This window comes from Bemisia tabaci, chromosome 9 (genome assembly GCF_918797505.1).
Source record: "Bemisia tabaci chromosome 9, PGI_BMITA_v3".
NCBI lineage: Eukaryota > Metazoa > Arthropoda > Insecta > Hemiptera > Aleyrodidae > Bemisia > Bemisia tabaci.
The window spans coordinates 5,956,968-5,975,188 of NC_092801.1; the positions used below are offsets into that span (position 1 = coordinate 5,956,968).

The 18,221-nt window shown below is 40.0% G+C and overlaps 1 protein-coding gene across 1 annotated transcript in view; it reads right to left on the reverse strand.

Annotated features, from left to right (window-relative positions):
- LOC109032903 (salivary peroxidase/catechol oxidase) overlaps nucleotides 1–18,221 on the reverse strand; it is an 85,209-nt gene that overhangs the window by 24,782 nt on the left and 42,206 nt on the right. Inside the window, 9 exon segments of the mRNA XM_072304417.1 lie at nucleotides 3,813–3,961; nucleotides 5,184–5,381; nucleotides 7,485–7,689; nucleotides 8,421–8,617; nucleotides 10,112–10,285; nucleotides 10,842–11,062; nucleotides 14,659–14,782; nucleotides 14,785–14,946; nucleotides 16,925–17,086. Of these exon segments, the coding sequence (XP_072160518.1) occupies nucleotides 3,813–3,961; nucleotides 5,184–5,381; nucleotides 7,485–7,689; nucleotides 8,421–8,617; nucleotides 10,112–10,285; nucleotides 10,842–11,062; nucleotides 14,659–14,782; nucleotides 14,785–14,946; nucleotides 16,925–17,086 (1,592 nt within the window).

Genomic DNA, 18,221 nt, shown 5'->3' on the forward strand with positions numbered 1-18,221 from the left:
GCCTAAATCGGGGTCTTTTTCCATCCCTCAGACTCATGAGACGTTACTTCTCTCTTGACATCTTTCGATCAAAAGTTTTCGTGACGAATTAAAAAATAAAAATTGCAGTTTTAGTCAAAAATTTCATGTCCGACCTCTCTGATTGACTCGATCCACTGTGCGGCATTATGAGCTAAATGTTGGACACTGTCTACTAGTTTCAACCGTATTTGTAATGTGATCAAGTGTTCCATTTGATCCAAAGTTCCAAACATTGTACCGACTTGGTGTGTTTCGTTCTATCCGATTCATTTGTAATTGTAACGGTGATAACGATGTAAAATTTGCTTCCAGGCGGTCTCAAAATGGAGTGCAGCTAGTAGTTAGAAAAAGAGACCCCAGCAAAAATACGCCAGAACACATTATGAGAACACTGCAAAGTGAGATCCCCACTAAAACACCCCCCATGCTGACAACACTCTAGACCAATCTTTTGCTATGGAGAAACCCGTTTCCATACCACCATAGAGGTAGGGTTATCAGCGCGTTTTTTTTAAAATGGTATCCCCAGTAGGCCTATTCCACTAGATGATTTTATTGCTTTACATCACAAAAGAAACATCTATCTAACTATCATATAACTAATCCTTGGGACAATTTTCAAGAATAAAGTCATTCGACACGTCTTGATATTTGACAATATTTTCCCAATCCACTTTATGTTTGAATTTTTTGATAAATCTTTCTGACATTTTTTGATAACGTGATGCAATTTTCCAATCTAGAAGATAACTGAATTCTTCCATTTCTTTCTCAGATAGAAGAATTTTTGATGAAATTAAATCCCAACATTTATTTAATGCCACACCATGAGAACGAATAAAGTCTATTGACAGATGACAGTTGTTTAGAAGCAAACGTCGGATATCTAATCGATGCGAGTGGTTATGAAGAATATTTTCTGGAGTGTTAGGATTATTAGACATTTCATCGAAGTCGATGTATGATGAAATCTCTTCTACGAGCTGGTATGACAATTTGTCTGATTTACCAGCTTCAGCTACTTTGGAAGTCAGGACTGGATCCTGCAAAAGCAAGTTCCAGTTGACGTACCTCCTCAGAAATTTAAGACTCATTTTTTGATTCCACTCCTCCAACGATCAAGATCCTTTAAGCTCCAGGAAGCGAATGAGAAAATCCGGAAGAGGGTACTCCTTTTATATCTTTTTTTTTCATTTTTTTTATCTTTTTTCATTTTTTATCTTTTTTTATTTTTTTTTCATTTTTTTTATTTTTTTTATATTTATTTTTTTATCTTTTTTTTTTCAAACAAGAGGATATTCAATAATATCAACTCCTTCTTCAACATTTACTTCTGATACTTGATGCGCGGCGGGCGGGCAGAGAGCGCGAAGCGCGCATTGGCGCCTACAAACCTAACAGGGATACTTCACGCATCGCGCAATGCGTGAAGTATCCCTGTTAGGTTTGTAGGCGCCAGTGCGTCGCCGCTCCGCTTTGTGTTAGGCTCTTAATATTTAATCCGGCGGAGTCAGCGTTCTTCAACTCATGATTTTGAACTGTTTGCACACTCTGCATGGATTATTCTCATTTTAATTGATTAAAAAAAAATATGTTTTAAAGGAAAATATAACGTGTGGTTTGTAAAAATTAAGGTAGTTCTATATCAAACTTAATGATTTCCAAAGCACACGAATTTCTACACAATTTCTTATAGCCTTTTATAGCCTATGGCGATAAAGTGCAAAGCCCGGCGATAGGAACTATAGCCCGATTGTATAATTTTATATAGCTTCGTATAGCCCGGCTATATGATTTGCTCCGCTTTCTACAGCCAGCTATATGATTTTCAATAGCCTTTTTTAGTCGGCTATGAGAACTCCTATGGTATTTTGAAACGCAGCTCCTATCGCCAATTTTTACCAAGGTAGGATCGGCTTATCGATACTTTCCAATTTGAAGCTGTGGTAAAATATCGATTATTAAAGTGTTCGTTGCGAACACCCTGTTTATCGATCCTTTTCCATAGGTTCAAATGGCAGATCAATCGATATATCGCGAATCACATCATGTCACAGTAAGGATCACTAGAGTTTTTTAAACATCGATGGTGAAACTCCCAAATCATATACGGACGTATTTCTATCAAACGGAACTATGTGCATTATGACGTGAGCCCTGTTATGCATAAATTCTTATGGGTCTTAAGGCTCATTGCTTAATGCACATTGTTCTGTTCGGCAGAAATACGTCCATATCTAAGTTTTCGAAATTGCAGACTCCCTGACATACTTGAACATACTCCCATACATTCTTGGCCGTACTTCTTTGGGTGGAACTGCTCAACGTCGATTTTTTTGAGCTTCCGTAATTTTTCTTAAGTGTGTGAAGAAAAGTCTGCGAAAACTTCATGAGGAATAATATTATTTTTTTCCTCTCCAATAAAGAAATAGAATTAAAGCTCATATTTTGAAACACCAGAAAATAAGATACGTGGTTAGGAATTTTCACCGTCTATTTGCAATGTTGCAGTACCTTCCAAAGAAGCATCGGCTTCACTGTCGTACTAAGGAGAAACTTCGTATAAACCTTCAGGCATTGCCAAATTTCCTTTCATAAAAAGCGAATTTTCTGGTAAATTTAAGAATATTTTCCTCCCAATTTAGAAACAGCATATGTGCCATTGGTTTCCCTGTGTAGAAAGGTGCTTTTATAGAAGAGTCAGAGATAGTGGCTCCTTATTGCAAAATGTAATCCATATAACACTGTAACTCCGCGGAAAAAGTGCTTGCAATTTTATTGCTAAAAATGTCAACTTTTCATCAGTATTTTTGTTGTAAAATGTTTTTTGGATTCGAGAACGGTATGGATACAAGTCGTATTAAATGAGACTTGATGTAGAATTGAATAATTAGCATGTGTGATAGCTTAGAGAGGTTACTTTTTGCTTCATTTAGCGCAAAGAATACGGAGAAATCAAACAAAGTAGGATCCGTTCATAAAATACGCTATACGCGCTAAATTTTGGATTTTTCCCCCCTCCTCCCCCGCGATGCCTCCCCAAGTAGCATTTTTCACCGGAAAAATCGGAATATATTGTAATTTTATCGGCGATAAAATCGCTAGGATCATCAACATCTGAGCGAGTATCCTCGATCCTATCGGGATAAAATCGCGATTTTATCGCCCGGCAATTTATCGCGCGATACTTTCGAAATAAATATCGCGATAAATAGCGGTTTGATATCGATTTTATGGACGAAAACTGATCGCGATTTTATCGAACCAAAAATTGCGACGTGTAGCGATTTAATCGGCAAATATCGCAAATTTTAATGCGATAATATATCGATTTATTGCCACCGATATAATCGCGATAACCAACCGATAAAATCGCGAATTATTGCGATCACTGCAACTTGGGTCTATGGTGTATGTTCCTAATTTTTAACACGTGTGTGCTGGTTATACGCTCAAATTTCCATCAATTTCCGATCAAATGGTGACTGATGCGCACCATCTACCATCAAATTTGCAAAAATTTGATGGTAGATGGGAGCTGTGGGGCTCATCCCGCATCTGATTTCCACACAACCGTGCTTATTTCATGCTTATTTCAATCAACACGCTGTATTAATTAATTTTACTCATCAATCTAGATAACTCTCGACCGCCATCTTGGTCATCATTTTGATCGAAATTTGACGGAAATTTGAGCATGTAACCAGGCCACTCAAAACAAAACGGGGTGCCGCTCCTCTTCGGAGAAAGAAGAGAAAGAATCATACAATTTTAACTACTACAACTACTCACCCAACAACTCCTTCGGTCATTGAATCTAAGAAGTTCATAGCTGCATTGCCAAATGCGTTGCTGATGGAAGGGTCGACATCCTCATCGTATAAATTACTGTAACCGGTAGAAAGAAGAGCCAGACCTCTCCTGCTCGTGTATTTCCGTCCTGCGCAAAAAGAAGAAATACTTAAAATGTACTAAAACAAAATTTAAAAAAAAGGAAAAAAAGAAAAGGAAAAAAGAGAAAAAAGAAGAAAAAAAAGAAGAAGAAAGAAAAAAGAAGAAAAAAGAAAGAAAAAAATAAGAAAATAAGAAAAAAAGAAAAAAAAAAGAGAAAAAAAAGAATGAAAGAAAAATCATTTTAACCGTTTAAAATTTTGTGCGATGGGTCTCTTGCACGCAAGAGATGCAGTCATATAAATGGACGTATTTCTGCAAAACGGAACTAAGTGCATTTAGACATGAGCCTTGAGACCCATTATATACATGCATGACAGGGCTCAAGTCATACTGCACATAGATCCGTTTGGCAGAAATACGTCCAAACGTACTCTTCACGGGTAAAATTGCACGAAAGTCACGTTGGGCACGTCAATAAAGTCTGAAATTCATACCTCAGCACGCAATCTGCGTAGTTTGTAACACTTTTTTTTCAAGTTTCTCGCGTCGGCGGGCAGTTTTTTTCAGTCACTGCCGATCGAAAGAACATTTCAACAGTTTTTTGAAAGCTGTCTTCATAAAGTTGACGAATTTTTTAAATTTTGTTTCTTTTTTTTAACCAGTCGCTATTACTGAGGTACTCTTGTGCGCAACAGCCCCAATGTAGATGTTGCATGTGCGAGGAATTTGCAATTTGACTATTGATTCTCACGTAAAAGTTTGCGAGAAACTCGATGGTGCCACTGGTTTTCTCTGAAATCATCTCCCAAGCTCAAAAAAAGCTCTCAACTTGAGGCCAAAATGGAGGGAATATCCCTCGCTATCCTGAGAGTCCACCTCTACATCAGGACAAACTCTTTATGCGAAGATAGGGAGCAAATACATTGACAGGGCTGCCACTTTATTTGGGGACTCTAAAACTGAAAACACGGCATCACTGCCAATGTATTTGTTCCCTATCTTCGCATGGAGAGTTTGTCTTGATGTAGAGGTGGACTCTCAGAGTAGGGTGGAATATCCCCTCCATTTTGGCCTCAATTTGAGAGCTTTTTTCGAGCTTGGGAGTTGATTTCAGAGAAAACCAGTGGCACCATCGAGTTTCTCGCAAACTCTTACATAAGAATCAATAATAGTCAAATCGCAAATTCCTCGCACATGCAACATCTTCATTCCCAATTCGAATGAGGAATTCAATCTCGCTTAAAATGACAAATATTTTAGTTTTCTACCTAAGATAACGGGGAGCCATTCACTGTAGGTGATGTGTTGCATTTGAGAGATTACGATTCTTCTGGCCTCTTGATAGACGGTCTCGTCGTTCCAATGTGGATTCAAAATGGACAGTTGTTCTGCCAACCGGTTGTGCTCTCGTAACCATAGAGTGTGCATCAGCGTAAGCTGAGGTTGAGAGTTTACTCTGGTGTCACCTGGAAAATCATGAAGGAAAATTTTCAGTTATAAACAATTTGACGATCCAATCATATCAGGTGGTTGAGGAAATCAACATTTTCCGGGAGCTTGCCATTTTCAGCAGGTTGAACTCTTAGGTAAATATTCTAATCAATTTCGGGGCCTCAAAACCGCATCAATCCAGCTAAACTTTTAGCTCTTGTGTGTTGAATAAAATCATTTTCACCAGCCGTAACGCAAATATACCGTTCGTGAAAAATTACAAGGTAAAATTGACGAGAAAATTGTGGCATTAGAGGAGACAACATTGAAAACTACTTTTGATGGGAGAAAAAAACTGTAGATGCGATTTGGACGAATTTTCATCATTTTCAACTTGATAATATCCTCCCTAGTCGTAAACTAGGGGGCTACGCCCGCTGGCCGCTACGCGGCCCAACCCCCTAAAGGCGCTCCGCGCCGTCAATGGGCCGCCTCGCGGCCCTATTTTTACCCTCCTATCAGTGTTAGTTTTATTTTTCCCCTAAACAATTACGATATGAGGTATACTTTAATTTTAAACTTTACTTAAAATTACTTTAAAATTAAAAGGACGCGTTTTGGAATGACTGCTTGATGAAATATTGCAGTAAAACAATGAACAATGGTAAAGTCAAGTAATAATTTAAATTACATGAGACGGGGATCGAACCCACACCGAGTTCACAGAGGACGCATTCGACGTCTTAGACGACTCAGCCACCTCTCGACTTGAAGTCGCAGGTGCGAATCTTGTGTAGATAAGTGTAGAGCTGATGCGCAGGCTACACAGCTACTGCGCAACCTCCTCGACCACTGCGCATCCTCCCGCGCATAGCGGTAGCTGTACCGGAGCATTCTGTAAACTCACTCACTTTTATAACGTGATTTTAAAAAACTTGGTCCTTTTTCCAAAATCTGATTACAGCGGGCTCATCTAGGGCCTATTACCTGTCGATTTACGCAAAAATCATGGAAATCGGCCCGGTAGAACGCTCAAACGAACTATGACAAAAAGTATAAATTTACATTGTTTAAATGGGAGAATTCGCAACTTTACCACGTAATATAAAAAAACCTGAGCCATATTTTGAAAATCTGAAAAGAGTTGGCTTATCTAGAGACAATTGCTCGTCGATGGCCGCAAAAATCATGAAAATCGGCCCGGTAGAACGCTGGAACTAAGCGTTACCAGTTTCGCAAAATTAGGAGGTCTGGGAGCTTATAGTATAGAAAGATAGATGATTCCGAGGGAATCTTTTTTTCGCCCACCCTGTGTGACTAGTTTTCTGATGAGAAAATAAAATATGACGGGAAATCTACAACGTCCCAAACGGAATTGACCTTTCCTAATAAAACGACGTACGGTAAAAGCCTATTTTTCTCCGGCACACAATGCTCTCTCAAAGCAGAGCAGCGGGATAGACATAGCTATAGACAATAAAGACGAAAAGGATATGGAGGGCTTCTATTGATGGAAGCAGGTGGTTGCAATAGACAAAGGAGGTAGGTAATAGACTAACTAACGGCAACTCACGAGAGACCCTTCAGTTAGTCCATGATTTCCTCCCTTAGTCTATGAGGATCATCCAAATTAGAGTACCTATATTGAGAGAGTATGGCCACTGGACCCCGCATAGAGAGGCTTAGAACCCAAAAATGGTGGGGCTTTGTTTTGGTTTTTGTGGATGAGAGGGGGGTCATTGCCAACTTTTGACGGTTATCACCAACCGCACTTGCTGCCAACCTTACTACATCTAAGATAATTTTTCTCAAAAATTGCACAAGATTAGCCTTAAAAATATGTAAAAAAGTCGCAATAGTGCATTCGAGAAAATTTCTCGTTACGATAAGCAAAGAAAACTACATTTTGAGTCATTTTGCATTACATAAATTTATGGCGTCCGCCATTTTCGGGTCCTATGGGCTCCATTCAGCCTAAGATGGCTGAGCCAATCAGAGGTGGTAACAACAGTGGCCGTACTCTCCCAATATAGGTATTCTAATCCAAATTAACCAAGTGATCGCTCCATACTCATTAAGTTCTTTTTGTCTATCACTTTGTCTATACATTTCAACAATCAGCCCGCAGGATAAAATACCTGATTCGTAGCAGGTGGAGGAGTTGCGGGAGATCTGACAGCGCTCCATTTTCTTGTCGGGGGTGAAAACGGGGAGATATTCGTGTCCATCCATGTCGATCTGCGTTTTCATTTTGCCACCGCTCATCTGTCGCAGCGCCTTCGCCTTTTCCTGACTAGTTCCGTACAGCATGGATCCGTCCAATAGGTGCGTCGCCTGGTTCATCTACAACTTCCCGAAAAAAAAATGTCCCTCAGATCATTCAACTCTCACTCAGAAAAAAAAGTTACGGGCTATTTAGACAACCGTCCGTTCCGGGCTCAGAGAACTTCCGGGTACTGGAGCCGTAGCTTCAATTGCTCCGGATGCCGCGCCCGGAACTTTCGGCCTCTGAGCCTGGAGCGCGGACGGTCCCGTATACATGGCTTCCACGGCCGGAATTTTTTTTTTTTTTAGTACACTCAGAATCTCCGATAAGTACAGATCATCGGTCATCATCTGGGACGCGACTCGCAATTTTTTACGACTTTGCTCGACTTTTAACTGCTTTGCTAGACTTTTTAACGTAATTCCCTCTATGACCAGTGACTTATCAATATATTTCAATACTATTTCTAGTGTCTGACTCTAGTCTGGTACTTTTCAACAAAGTTTTTTAAATTGATAAGGCTCCATGTAACTTCTAAACTTCAAACATGTATTTCTCGAAGTAGCGAAAATTCACTTATGCGCCTCGTCGCCTCGTCCTCCAAGCCCCTTATCAGTAGCGTGGCGTGCTTTGCGATATATCGATTGATCTGCAATTGAAACATATGGAAAAGTGTCGATAAACAGGGTGTTCGCAGCGAACACCTTATTAATCGATTATTTACCACAGCCTCAAATGGGGAAATATCGATAGATGGAAGGCACGCCACGCCACTGCCCCTTATAATTATTTTCCTTCCAAGCCGCACCTGTTCTGCAGGTCCGAAGTGGCAGTCAGCCCGCATCGAGTTCAGAGAGCGGACGTAGTTCATGCACGTTTGGCCGTGTTTTGAGTAGAAAGGATCATCTTTGGGCACTGAGATCGGGATGCATGAGGAGTGAATGTGACGTGGAGACAGGGTTGCCCCGCTTTCTTGACAGCAGCTCACGGTTTTGTCCAGGTTCACTGTCGCAAAAACAAAAACATTCATTTGAGAAAAAAAATCAATCGATCATTGGCGGATTCAGCAAATCGGCAACATTGTTTTTCTCCATTTAACCCATTATTCGTTCAAGGAAAAGCGAAGGAGAAAAAGTATAATAGAAAAAGGAAGAGGACAAAGAAGAAAAATAAATGAAAAAAATATGAAAGGAGGAAGAAGGGGAGAAAGGAAAGAGAGTACCCAGTAGGTCAGTTTCCTTTTTCTCCGTTTTTCCCCAACTTTTCCCTCTCTTTTTCTTTTTTCATCCACCACCTCCTTTCTTCTTTCATTCTTATTCCTCTTTTCCTTCTTTTTCTTTTTCTTTCATTCTTATTTCACTTTTCCTTCTTATTCCAATTTTCCCTCTTATTCCAATTTTCCTTCTTTTTCCTATTTCTCTTTTCCTTCTTCTCGGTCCCTTCCCCCCCCCCCCCCCCGATTCGGCAGCCTGAAATACCTGAGTCTGTCAGACTAGAATTCAACGCTCAGCGCTATGCAAGCAGTGTATCGATTCTTGGAGTAGCCAGGTGCTCCGATAGGAATCGATTATTTAACATAGGCTCAAATGGAAGGAATCCGGTGTTGCCAAATGGAGATGTTGCATGTGTGAGGAATTTGCGATTTGATTATTGATTCTTATGTAAAAGTTCGCGAGGGTGCCCCTGGTTTTCTCTGAAATCAACTCCCAAGCTCAAAAAAAGCTCTCAAGTTGAGGCTTAAGGTAGGTCTTGGTGAGTTTTTGGACAACCTCCCTCTTTTTCTGCCGGAGTATCTTGATTTATTTTGCGAGGAAAGCTCGGTGCTCTTAAAGTATGACTGTCATATTTAATGTGTTGGGGCGCCCTCAATTTTGTATTATACTACGCAACACTTCTGCTGCGAAATAGTTGCTTGAAGCGCCGCGGCGCGGCGGACGAGGTCGTCCAGCGCGACACGCGCATTGACGCCTACAAACCTAACAGGGATACTTCACGCATAACGCAATGCGTGAAGTATCCCTGTTAGGTTTGTAGGCGCCAATGCCCGTTTCGTGCTGGCAGCACGCAGCGAGCTCAAAACAAGCTCTTAAGTTGAGACCAAAATGGAGGGGATATCCCACGCTATCCTAAGAGTCCACGTCTACATCAAGACAAACTCTCCATGCAAAGATAGGGAGCAAATACATTAGCAGTGATGCCGTGTTTTCAGTTTTTGAGTCCCCAAATAAAGTGGCAGCCCTGTCAATGTATTTGCTCCCTATCTGTGCATGGAGAGTTTGTCTTGATGTAGACGTGGACTCTCAGGGTAGCGTATGATATCCTTTCCATTTTGTCCTCAACTTGAGAGCTTTTTTTGAGCTGGAGAGCTGATTTCAGAGAAAACTAGTGGCACCCTAGCGAACTTTTACCTAAGAATTACATAGGAACTTTTTCATCGAGCATGAAAACACGATTCTGTGACCAGCGCAGTGGATCCATTTTATGAGACTATATACTTACACATTTTGGAGACTCCAGTAAAGGCCAAATCGTGGGCAATGAACTGACCCCAATGGACAACAGCAAGAGTTCGCATATAGTCCGGGTGGTCTTCATCATAGAAAAGCGATGTACTCAAAAGTCGAGCGCTTGGAAATTCTTGGCCCCTTGTCAACCCACGAGGAGTAAAAATGCCTAAAAAACACAGAGGGATAATATTAAAAGGAAATTGACAAAGTAAAACTATCGAGAATAACGAGAGGACAAGAGGTCGATAAATACCTAAAAAATGTAGGGTTTTGAAATTTTCCATTTGTAAAATGTACTTTTTTTCGTCGAATTTCAATCATTATTCGAATTATCGACGGGGAATTTTAAAGACATATTTTCACGGAAAAAATTAAAATGCTAATTTAACAAGCAAATACATTGACAGGGCTGCCACTTTATTTGAGGACTCCAAAACTGAAAACACGGCATCACTGCTAATGCATTTGCTCTCTATCTTAGCATGGAGGGTTTGTCTTGATGTAGAGGTGGACTCTCAGGGTAGGTTGGGATATCCCTGGCCATTTTGGCCTCAACTTGAGAGCTTTTTTGGAGCTTGGGAGTTGATTTCAGAGAAAACCAGTGGGACCATCGTGTTTCTCGCAAACTTTGACATAAGAATCACAGTCAAATCGCAAATTCCTCACACATGCAACATCTCCATTGTAAGGCGTTTTTATTGAACTCGGTTCGAATTGCGTACCGTCATCATAATCCGCTGCGATGAGACGTCTGTAAGCGGTGTTGGCGCGACCCCATCCGGGATGCATCCGGTGGTTGCAGGAGCCGTCGAAGCTGCGGTACTTGTACTGATCCGAGCAGAACAGGTTGGTGTACTGCGCCGAACACCTCCGACCCAAGGGCGTCGTGCTCAAAGACAGCTCGGCGATTTGACGGGCGCATTCTTCGGGGCCGATCTTGAGTCTGGTGAAAAAAAATTACGATCGTAACCTGAGTACAAACCTTTAAAATTTTTATTAGTAAGTGCCAAGAGGAGGGGAGAGAGACTTGGCGGGGCGTAACTCCCAAATACGATTCCCCAATATGACTCCCCAAGTCAATAGGAAAGGTCGGACAAAATCTGGAAACTTCAAGAGCTCATAACTTCGTTTATACAAAATTTTGAGGTTCTTAAACAAGGCCCATTGGTTTCCTTGTAAGATTTTCTTCTACAAGCACTTCTTAAAATTTAAATTGTGACGAAATAATCATCATAATTTACAGTTTTAGTCAACAATTTCAAGTCCAACCCCTCTGATTGACTCGAGCCACTATGCGCCGAGGAAACAAAAAACCGGGATGAAAAGTGGGAAGAAAAAGACGCTCCGACGACCCCCCCCCCCCAATCTGCGTCCATGAATCCCCCGAAACAAAATCCTGGCTGAGTGTTTGAGAGGTATCCGGAGAGCAACTAAGGTTAAAATGAATTTTGAGAAACTCGCAAATTTTATCAAACCCGCTCTCGGGGAATGACCAAAATTTAAGTGAAAAGAAATATATTTTCGGTACAAATTGTTTAAGAAAAATGAACGGGCAGAAAAATTCAATTAATAAGTCTCATAAATATCTTGTCTACTGCAGTTTCTTAGGACTTAAAATGTGATTAAAAATTGTTTAAAAGAATCATGAAGAAAAGTAATTTTTTTTGTTGAAGGTTTATTCAGGTAACCGTGGGAAATTTGAAGAACCCTATACTGCTTTTACTTTTTGATAAATCTCGAGGATTCATGGAAAAATTTATGAAAATGTATGACATTTCTTGAGTACAAAACTATTTGAACCATTCGAATTTTGGGGCCAGTAGAGGCCCTTTATATGCGTCCTTTCCTCTTTCCGTCTTTGGTTCACTTTTCTATCCGTGCGTTTGAGTCTCTGAAATGTACCTTGATAAGTGATAATGCCTGGCTTTTTTAATTCTTAGAACGAGAGCTTTATTAACACGTTGTATTCTTGTTGTCCTTGAATTTCGGCCACCATCATGTAGGTTTTAGGTTTTCGACTTTTTTTTTTATCTTCTACTTATTTCTCCGACTGAAAATGGCTCAACTCTGAGCCAAAATGTCTTGGTGTCTTGTTGTGTATTTTTAGCATTGTTTCCCATTTTTCCTCCCTGTTTTTTCGTGTCATTATTGTCACGGGCTGCTGTGTAAAAATTTGTATCCATAAGTGATTTCATGCCTGAGTCAAAAATAGTAGTGCCCGATACGCCTGTTGCACTGGTCATCAAATCGAGTTTTGAAAACTTGATTCTTGTAGATCAGCTAAAAATATTAAGATTCGTCCGAACAGCATTTTTTTTCGTCGCACAATGGTCTTGAAGAAAAAAATAGTCAACAAAAATGTACCCAAAAACGGTTTGCAGGGGGTGAGTCTATGGCACGCGTGGACTTAAAATCTTAGCTGATCCTGATTTCGAGATATCGCACTTTGAAATTTTCATGACTATTGCATGCTTTCTACTAATATTGATTCCCTTTGATAATTCCCTTTAATTTTTCGTTCGATTCGTGTCTATCGAATACATACCCGATTGAAACATGCAGACCACCTATCATATGAACTCCTTTTTTCAACTGAACAGTTCGCCTTCCGCTGCGTCTGCAGCAATTGTTGTTACGAATATGTTGTGCGTGCTGATTTGAGTTAATTACATACTTGACTCTCTGAAGGCGTTTTATGTGCGCAAGTAGCGCAGTCCGTCGGAGAACGATCGAAGCATGGATTGAGCGATTCATTCAATCTCACTTCTGTTGTTCTCCGAAAGGGTGCTCTACTTTCACACATTAAACGCCTTCAAAGAGTCAAATATGTAATGAGCAGAGATCAGCACGCATAACATACTCTCCACAACAATTGCTGCGATGGCAGCTGAAGGCGAATTGAAAACAACCGTATAACACACGTTGAAGAAAATTGTAGCTCTTCAATTGATATCGTCACCAATACTGCCGTGCTAAGGAAGAGCGGCGTATGAACCTTCAAGCGTTGTCATATTTCCTTCAATATAGAACGAATTTACTGGAAAAATCGTGAATATTTTTCTTCGAATTTTTTAGACAATTTTGTTCGCAATTTTATCTAAAACGTATGAAAAATTCAAGGAAACATACGCAAATTTCCATTACCAATACACTTTTTATCCGGAGCGTTTTGGCAACTTTCGATGCTCATTCGGCGACACTCCTTAGCACGGCAGAATAGAGAGTTGTGCTTTATGGCCTTTTTATGGGGGCTTTTCAAAAGACTTTTTGACATAAACTAAGTTTAAACGCGAAGGAAAATATACCGTCCCTTATCAGTGAATGCACAGAAAAAAAAGTGAAGTTGATTTAACATTCTGGATGTAAAAAAAAGTATGTGCAAGAACTCGCAAAATGTTAAATTACCCGCTATGGCAGTCAATTTTACATCTTGACATTGCTAAAGTAAATGCTGTAGCATTAATTTAGCATTTTGTAAGTTCTCGCACACTTTTTTCACATCCAGAATGTTAAATCAGCTTCACTTTTTTTTTCAGTGTGCAAATGAGTATGTCAGGAGCCTACCTGAGGCAGTAAAAACACAATTTAAAAAGCGGGTAACAAGGCTAAAATTTCACATACACAAAACCAAAACGTTTCGGCTGAAAATTCAGGCATCCTCAGTTGGATAAATCAAAATAAAAATGGTTAAAAATCTAAAATAGTACACCTGATAAGTACCTTTCAATTGGAAAGGTACCTTTCAATTTGTGATTTCCAATTGAAAGGTACTTACCAGGTACTATTTTAGATTTTTAACCATTTTTATTTTGATTTATTCAACTGAGGATGGCTTGGAAACGTTTTGGTTTTGTGTATGTGAAATTTTAGCCTTGTTACCCGCATTTTAAATTTTTTTTTATTGTATATCTTGTCACGGGCTGCAGAGCATCTATTATCCCATCTCATCCCACCTATAATAGTTATCCCACCTATCCCACCTATAATAGTTACCCGACCTATGTCGTCAGTTCTTTCGTTCACGATAACTATCGTTAGATTTACGTTAGCCTACACAAATTTTGTAATTTTGTCCATTTTGGTCTTATAAAGAACTGTATAGATTTTTGTTTAAATCGCACTTACCGTTTACTTATAAACGGTAATTAACATAAGTGCCCTACTTACGCTGTTTTCCACTAATCTGTTTTTATGAAAGTTCCATTCCTTGGTTTCCTTGGTAACCTTTGTTTGCTATCAGCTGATGTTTTATTTCGATTTCTTTTTTTTTTTTCATTTTTTCCCCTTTTTTTAAAATAAATCATTGCTAAGTTAGTTCTAATTTTTTTGCCAGCATTTATTCTACCCCCCCCCCCCCCAGCTCATTTTTCTGGCTCCATCATCCTCTCCCCTCAACTCATTTTTCTATCGATTTTATCATTTTTTTTTTTTTTTTTTGCATGTCTTGCTCCCCTACCACCATTTTTTCGGGGTTATAGATATTTTAGCGGCCTCTAGACCCGTGACTCCAGTCACGGGCATTTGGCTAGTATTTCATACCTGAGGCAGTGTTTATTGGAGAAGTACTGGGAAGCCTTGGCGACGATGAGAGCGTCTTTGGCGAGGCCGAGGGCGCCTGTCTCGGGGAAGGAGTCGACGAACTGTCCCTGGGCGGGGTGCCCTGTTGGACGTGGACGCCGGCGTTGGAGATGCTCGTCTCGTGTCGCTCCGACTTAGACACGAGCCCCTGCGCGTAGGAGATCGTCGCCGACAGCTCGTGCGAATCTATTACTGGAATGTGCCGCATGGAGCGCCGACTTCTGCTCTGCTCCAACCCGTGCCAGTCTTCTGAAAGTAAATGAAACAGTGAGAGAAAGTTCCTGATTTCAACAACGCAGTGAATGGACCTCTTGCACGGCACGGAGAGAAAAACTTCGTGGGTGGGACCCGAAGTTTAAGTCATATGTATCTCTGAAGTTTTCGGATCGAGCATCTGAACACTTTAGATCTAGCTGTCGAGGTTCGGATCACACATCTGAAACTTCAGTTCTTACATCTGAAGTACTTCGGTTTTCACATCCGAAAAACTTCGATTCTCACAGCTGAAGTACTTCAGATGTAAGAACTGAAGTTTCAGATGTGTGATCCGAACCTCGGCAGCTAGATCTAAAGTGTTCAGATGCTCAATCTGAAAACTTCAGAGATCCATATGACCTAAACTTCGGGTCCCACGCACGAGATTTTTTTCTCCGTGTGCAAACTTTAGTTAGGGCAAAAATAAGACTCTTCTAGAAAACCAGAGGTTGTACCTCATAGCCGCTATGCGGCCCTTCTTTAGTAGTCGCAGTGCACCGGGAAAAAAAATCGCTTGGATCTAGAATCCAGACTCTTAAGGTTATTTGATGGATGCCATATTTTGTGTCAGAACGACGTGCGATATATCACATCGATTGGCTCTATTTTTTCAGCTACTCGTTATTTTTCTCGAATTTTGAGATCGCAATCTTGTCGTCAGGAGACTAAAGAATTCACTTACCCATTTTAACAAACAAAGTTGTTTGCTACAACAAAAAGTTACATCATTACAAAGTACTTTAAACGGTTTTTTGCTCCTGTACGAACATTCATGTTGAAATTTGCAGCATGTCATAAAATACGGAATTTTTCAAATTTAAAATTTAATTATATGAAGAGCTTTTGAAGAGGAAGGAAAAATATTGATTAACTCGATATTTTTCCCAACTTCGTAAGTGGGATTTTTCCCAGGGACAAATCCCGCGAAACGGCCCGTGGAGACGATGCCTAAGAAATTTTCGTTTTTTTTTTTTTTTTTTTTTTTTAGATTACCGCATCAATACGATATATCGACGGTGAAACTACCAAACCACGTATCTCGGTTGCGGTGTTTAAAAATCTACGCTCACATTTTATTTTTTTAAAGTAGACCAAATCAATATCATTCCTTGAAATTTTCACAGAATTTTCTCCGCACGAAGAGGAAAAATCACAGAAATTTTCAAGACTGGACGTTCAGTAGTTATTCATTTAAAAAATAAAGTATGACAGGAAGTCTGCGACGTCGCAAACCGAGATACGTGGTTTGGTAGTTTCACCCGTCGATATGTGCTACGGCATAGGTGAACATTTCGTCAGAAGAGTCTTTCCAAAACTTCCGCACTGGGGTGCTACGCAATATTCAACATAGACGCCAACCCGCCAAACACAAGTGACTAGATGGGCTTTTATCAACCGGCAGATTTATACAATGGAGACGTTGCACGTGTTAGGAATTTGCGATTTGACTGATGATTCTTAAAAGTTCGCGAAAAACACGATGGTGCCACTGGTTTTCTCTGAAATCAACTCTCAAGCTCAAAACAAGCTCTCAAAGTGAGGCCAAAATGGAGGGGATATCCCACTCTACCCCGAGAGTCCACCGTCTACATCAAAACAAACTCTCCATGCAAAGATAGGAAGCAAATACATTAGCAGGGTTGCCGTGTTTTCAGTTTTGGAGTCCCCAAATAAAGTGGCAGCCCTGTCAATGTATTTGCTCCCTATCTGTGCATGGAGAGTTTGTTTTGATGTAGAGGTGGACTCTCAGGGTAGCGTGGGATATCCCCTCCATTTTGGCCTCAACTTGAGAGCTTTTTTTGAGCTTGGGAGATGATTTCAGAGAAAACCAGTGGCACCATCGTGTTTCTCGCGAACTTTTACTTAAGAATCAATCGTCAAATCGCAAATCCCTCACACACGCAACATCTCCATTTAGACAACAATAATTTGATCATTTTGGACGAAATCTAGTAACATGAGCTTCACTTACTCGAGTATGAGCTGATAAACTCTTGGATGGATTTCACTGGGTATACGACGCCGTTGCTTGCGTTTTCCAGGGCGGCAAGGATGACGGGTTGGGTCTCAAACTGAAGGGCCGTCCAGAAGATGAGACACACAACTAGGGAGCTGCACGCCATTTTGAGACCGCCTGGAAGCAAATTTTACATCGTTATCACCGTTACAATTACAAATACGGTTGAAACTAGTAGACAGTGTCCAACATTTAGCTCATAATGCCGCACAGTGGATCGAGTCAATCAGAGAGGTCGGACATGAAATTTTTGACTAAAACTGCAATTTTTTTTTTTTAATTCGTCACGAAAACTTTTGATCGAAAGATGTCAAGAGAGAAGTAAAGTCTCATGAGTCTGAGGGATGGAAAAAGACCCCGATTTAGGCGCAGCGCACGCTTATATAGACTTGCTGACGTCACGGGTGGTGAGACAAAAATACTAATATATTCATTCGTTATATAATCAGGGGAGGTGTTGACCCAAATATTGATGTATATTTTCTCTGTTCACCCAAATTAATGATGGTATTTTCTTTTTTCAAAAATAAATAAAGCAATGACATGAAAGTAGTATAGTGCACATCGAACATTTTAGTTACATCTATTTGAATGAAAAAACGGCAACTTAGGAGGCACATAGGTCACTTTGATGCGTATTCGGGCATATGTGTAGAGTAAAAATATCATACTTTACGCCGAAAAAGTGAACTGAAAGTTAAATGCGTGAAAACCATGTATAATCCAACACTTGACACCAATAGGCAGAAGAAAACTTTTGATCCAAAGATGTTAAGAGAGAAGTAACGTTCAAGATCTGAGGGATGGAAACAGACCTCGATTTAGGCGCAGTGTACGCTTATATAGACTTGCTGACGGCACGGGTGGTGAGACAAGTCTACGCGTGATTGGACGACTATAATCTATGTAGTCATCAGATGAAAGTCTAGTAATAAAAATTAATGTAGATGGATCGAATGATTGGAAGTGAAGAGGATTTGAAATCGAAAAATGGAGTTTTATGAAATGAAAAATGAATATTGGAAAAACTTGAAAAGTGTTGACACTCAGGTTTTGATATATTACGAGTTTTTTTTTCTTTATTTATTAAATATATAGATGACTACAGTAATGTATTAATCCTAATTGGACTGCACTTTGCAATTTGGAACTATAAATTCTGGCTTATCTGAAAAAACACTTATGTGCATAGGGAAACTAATGGCACATATGTTGTGTTTAAACCAGGCCTGAATTTATAGTTCCAAATGGA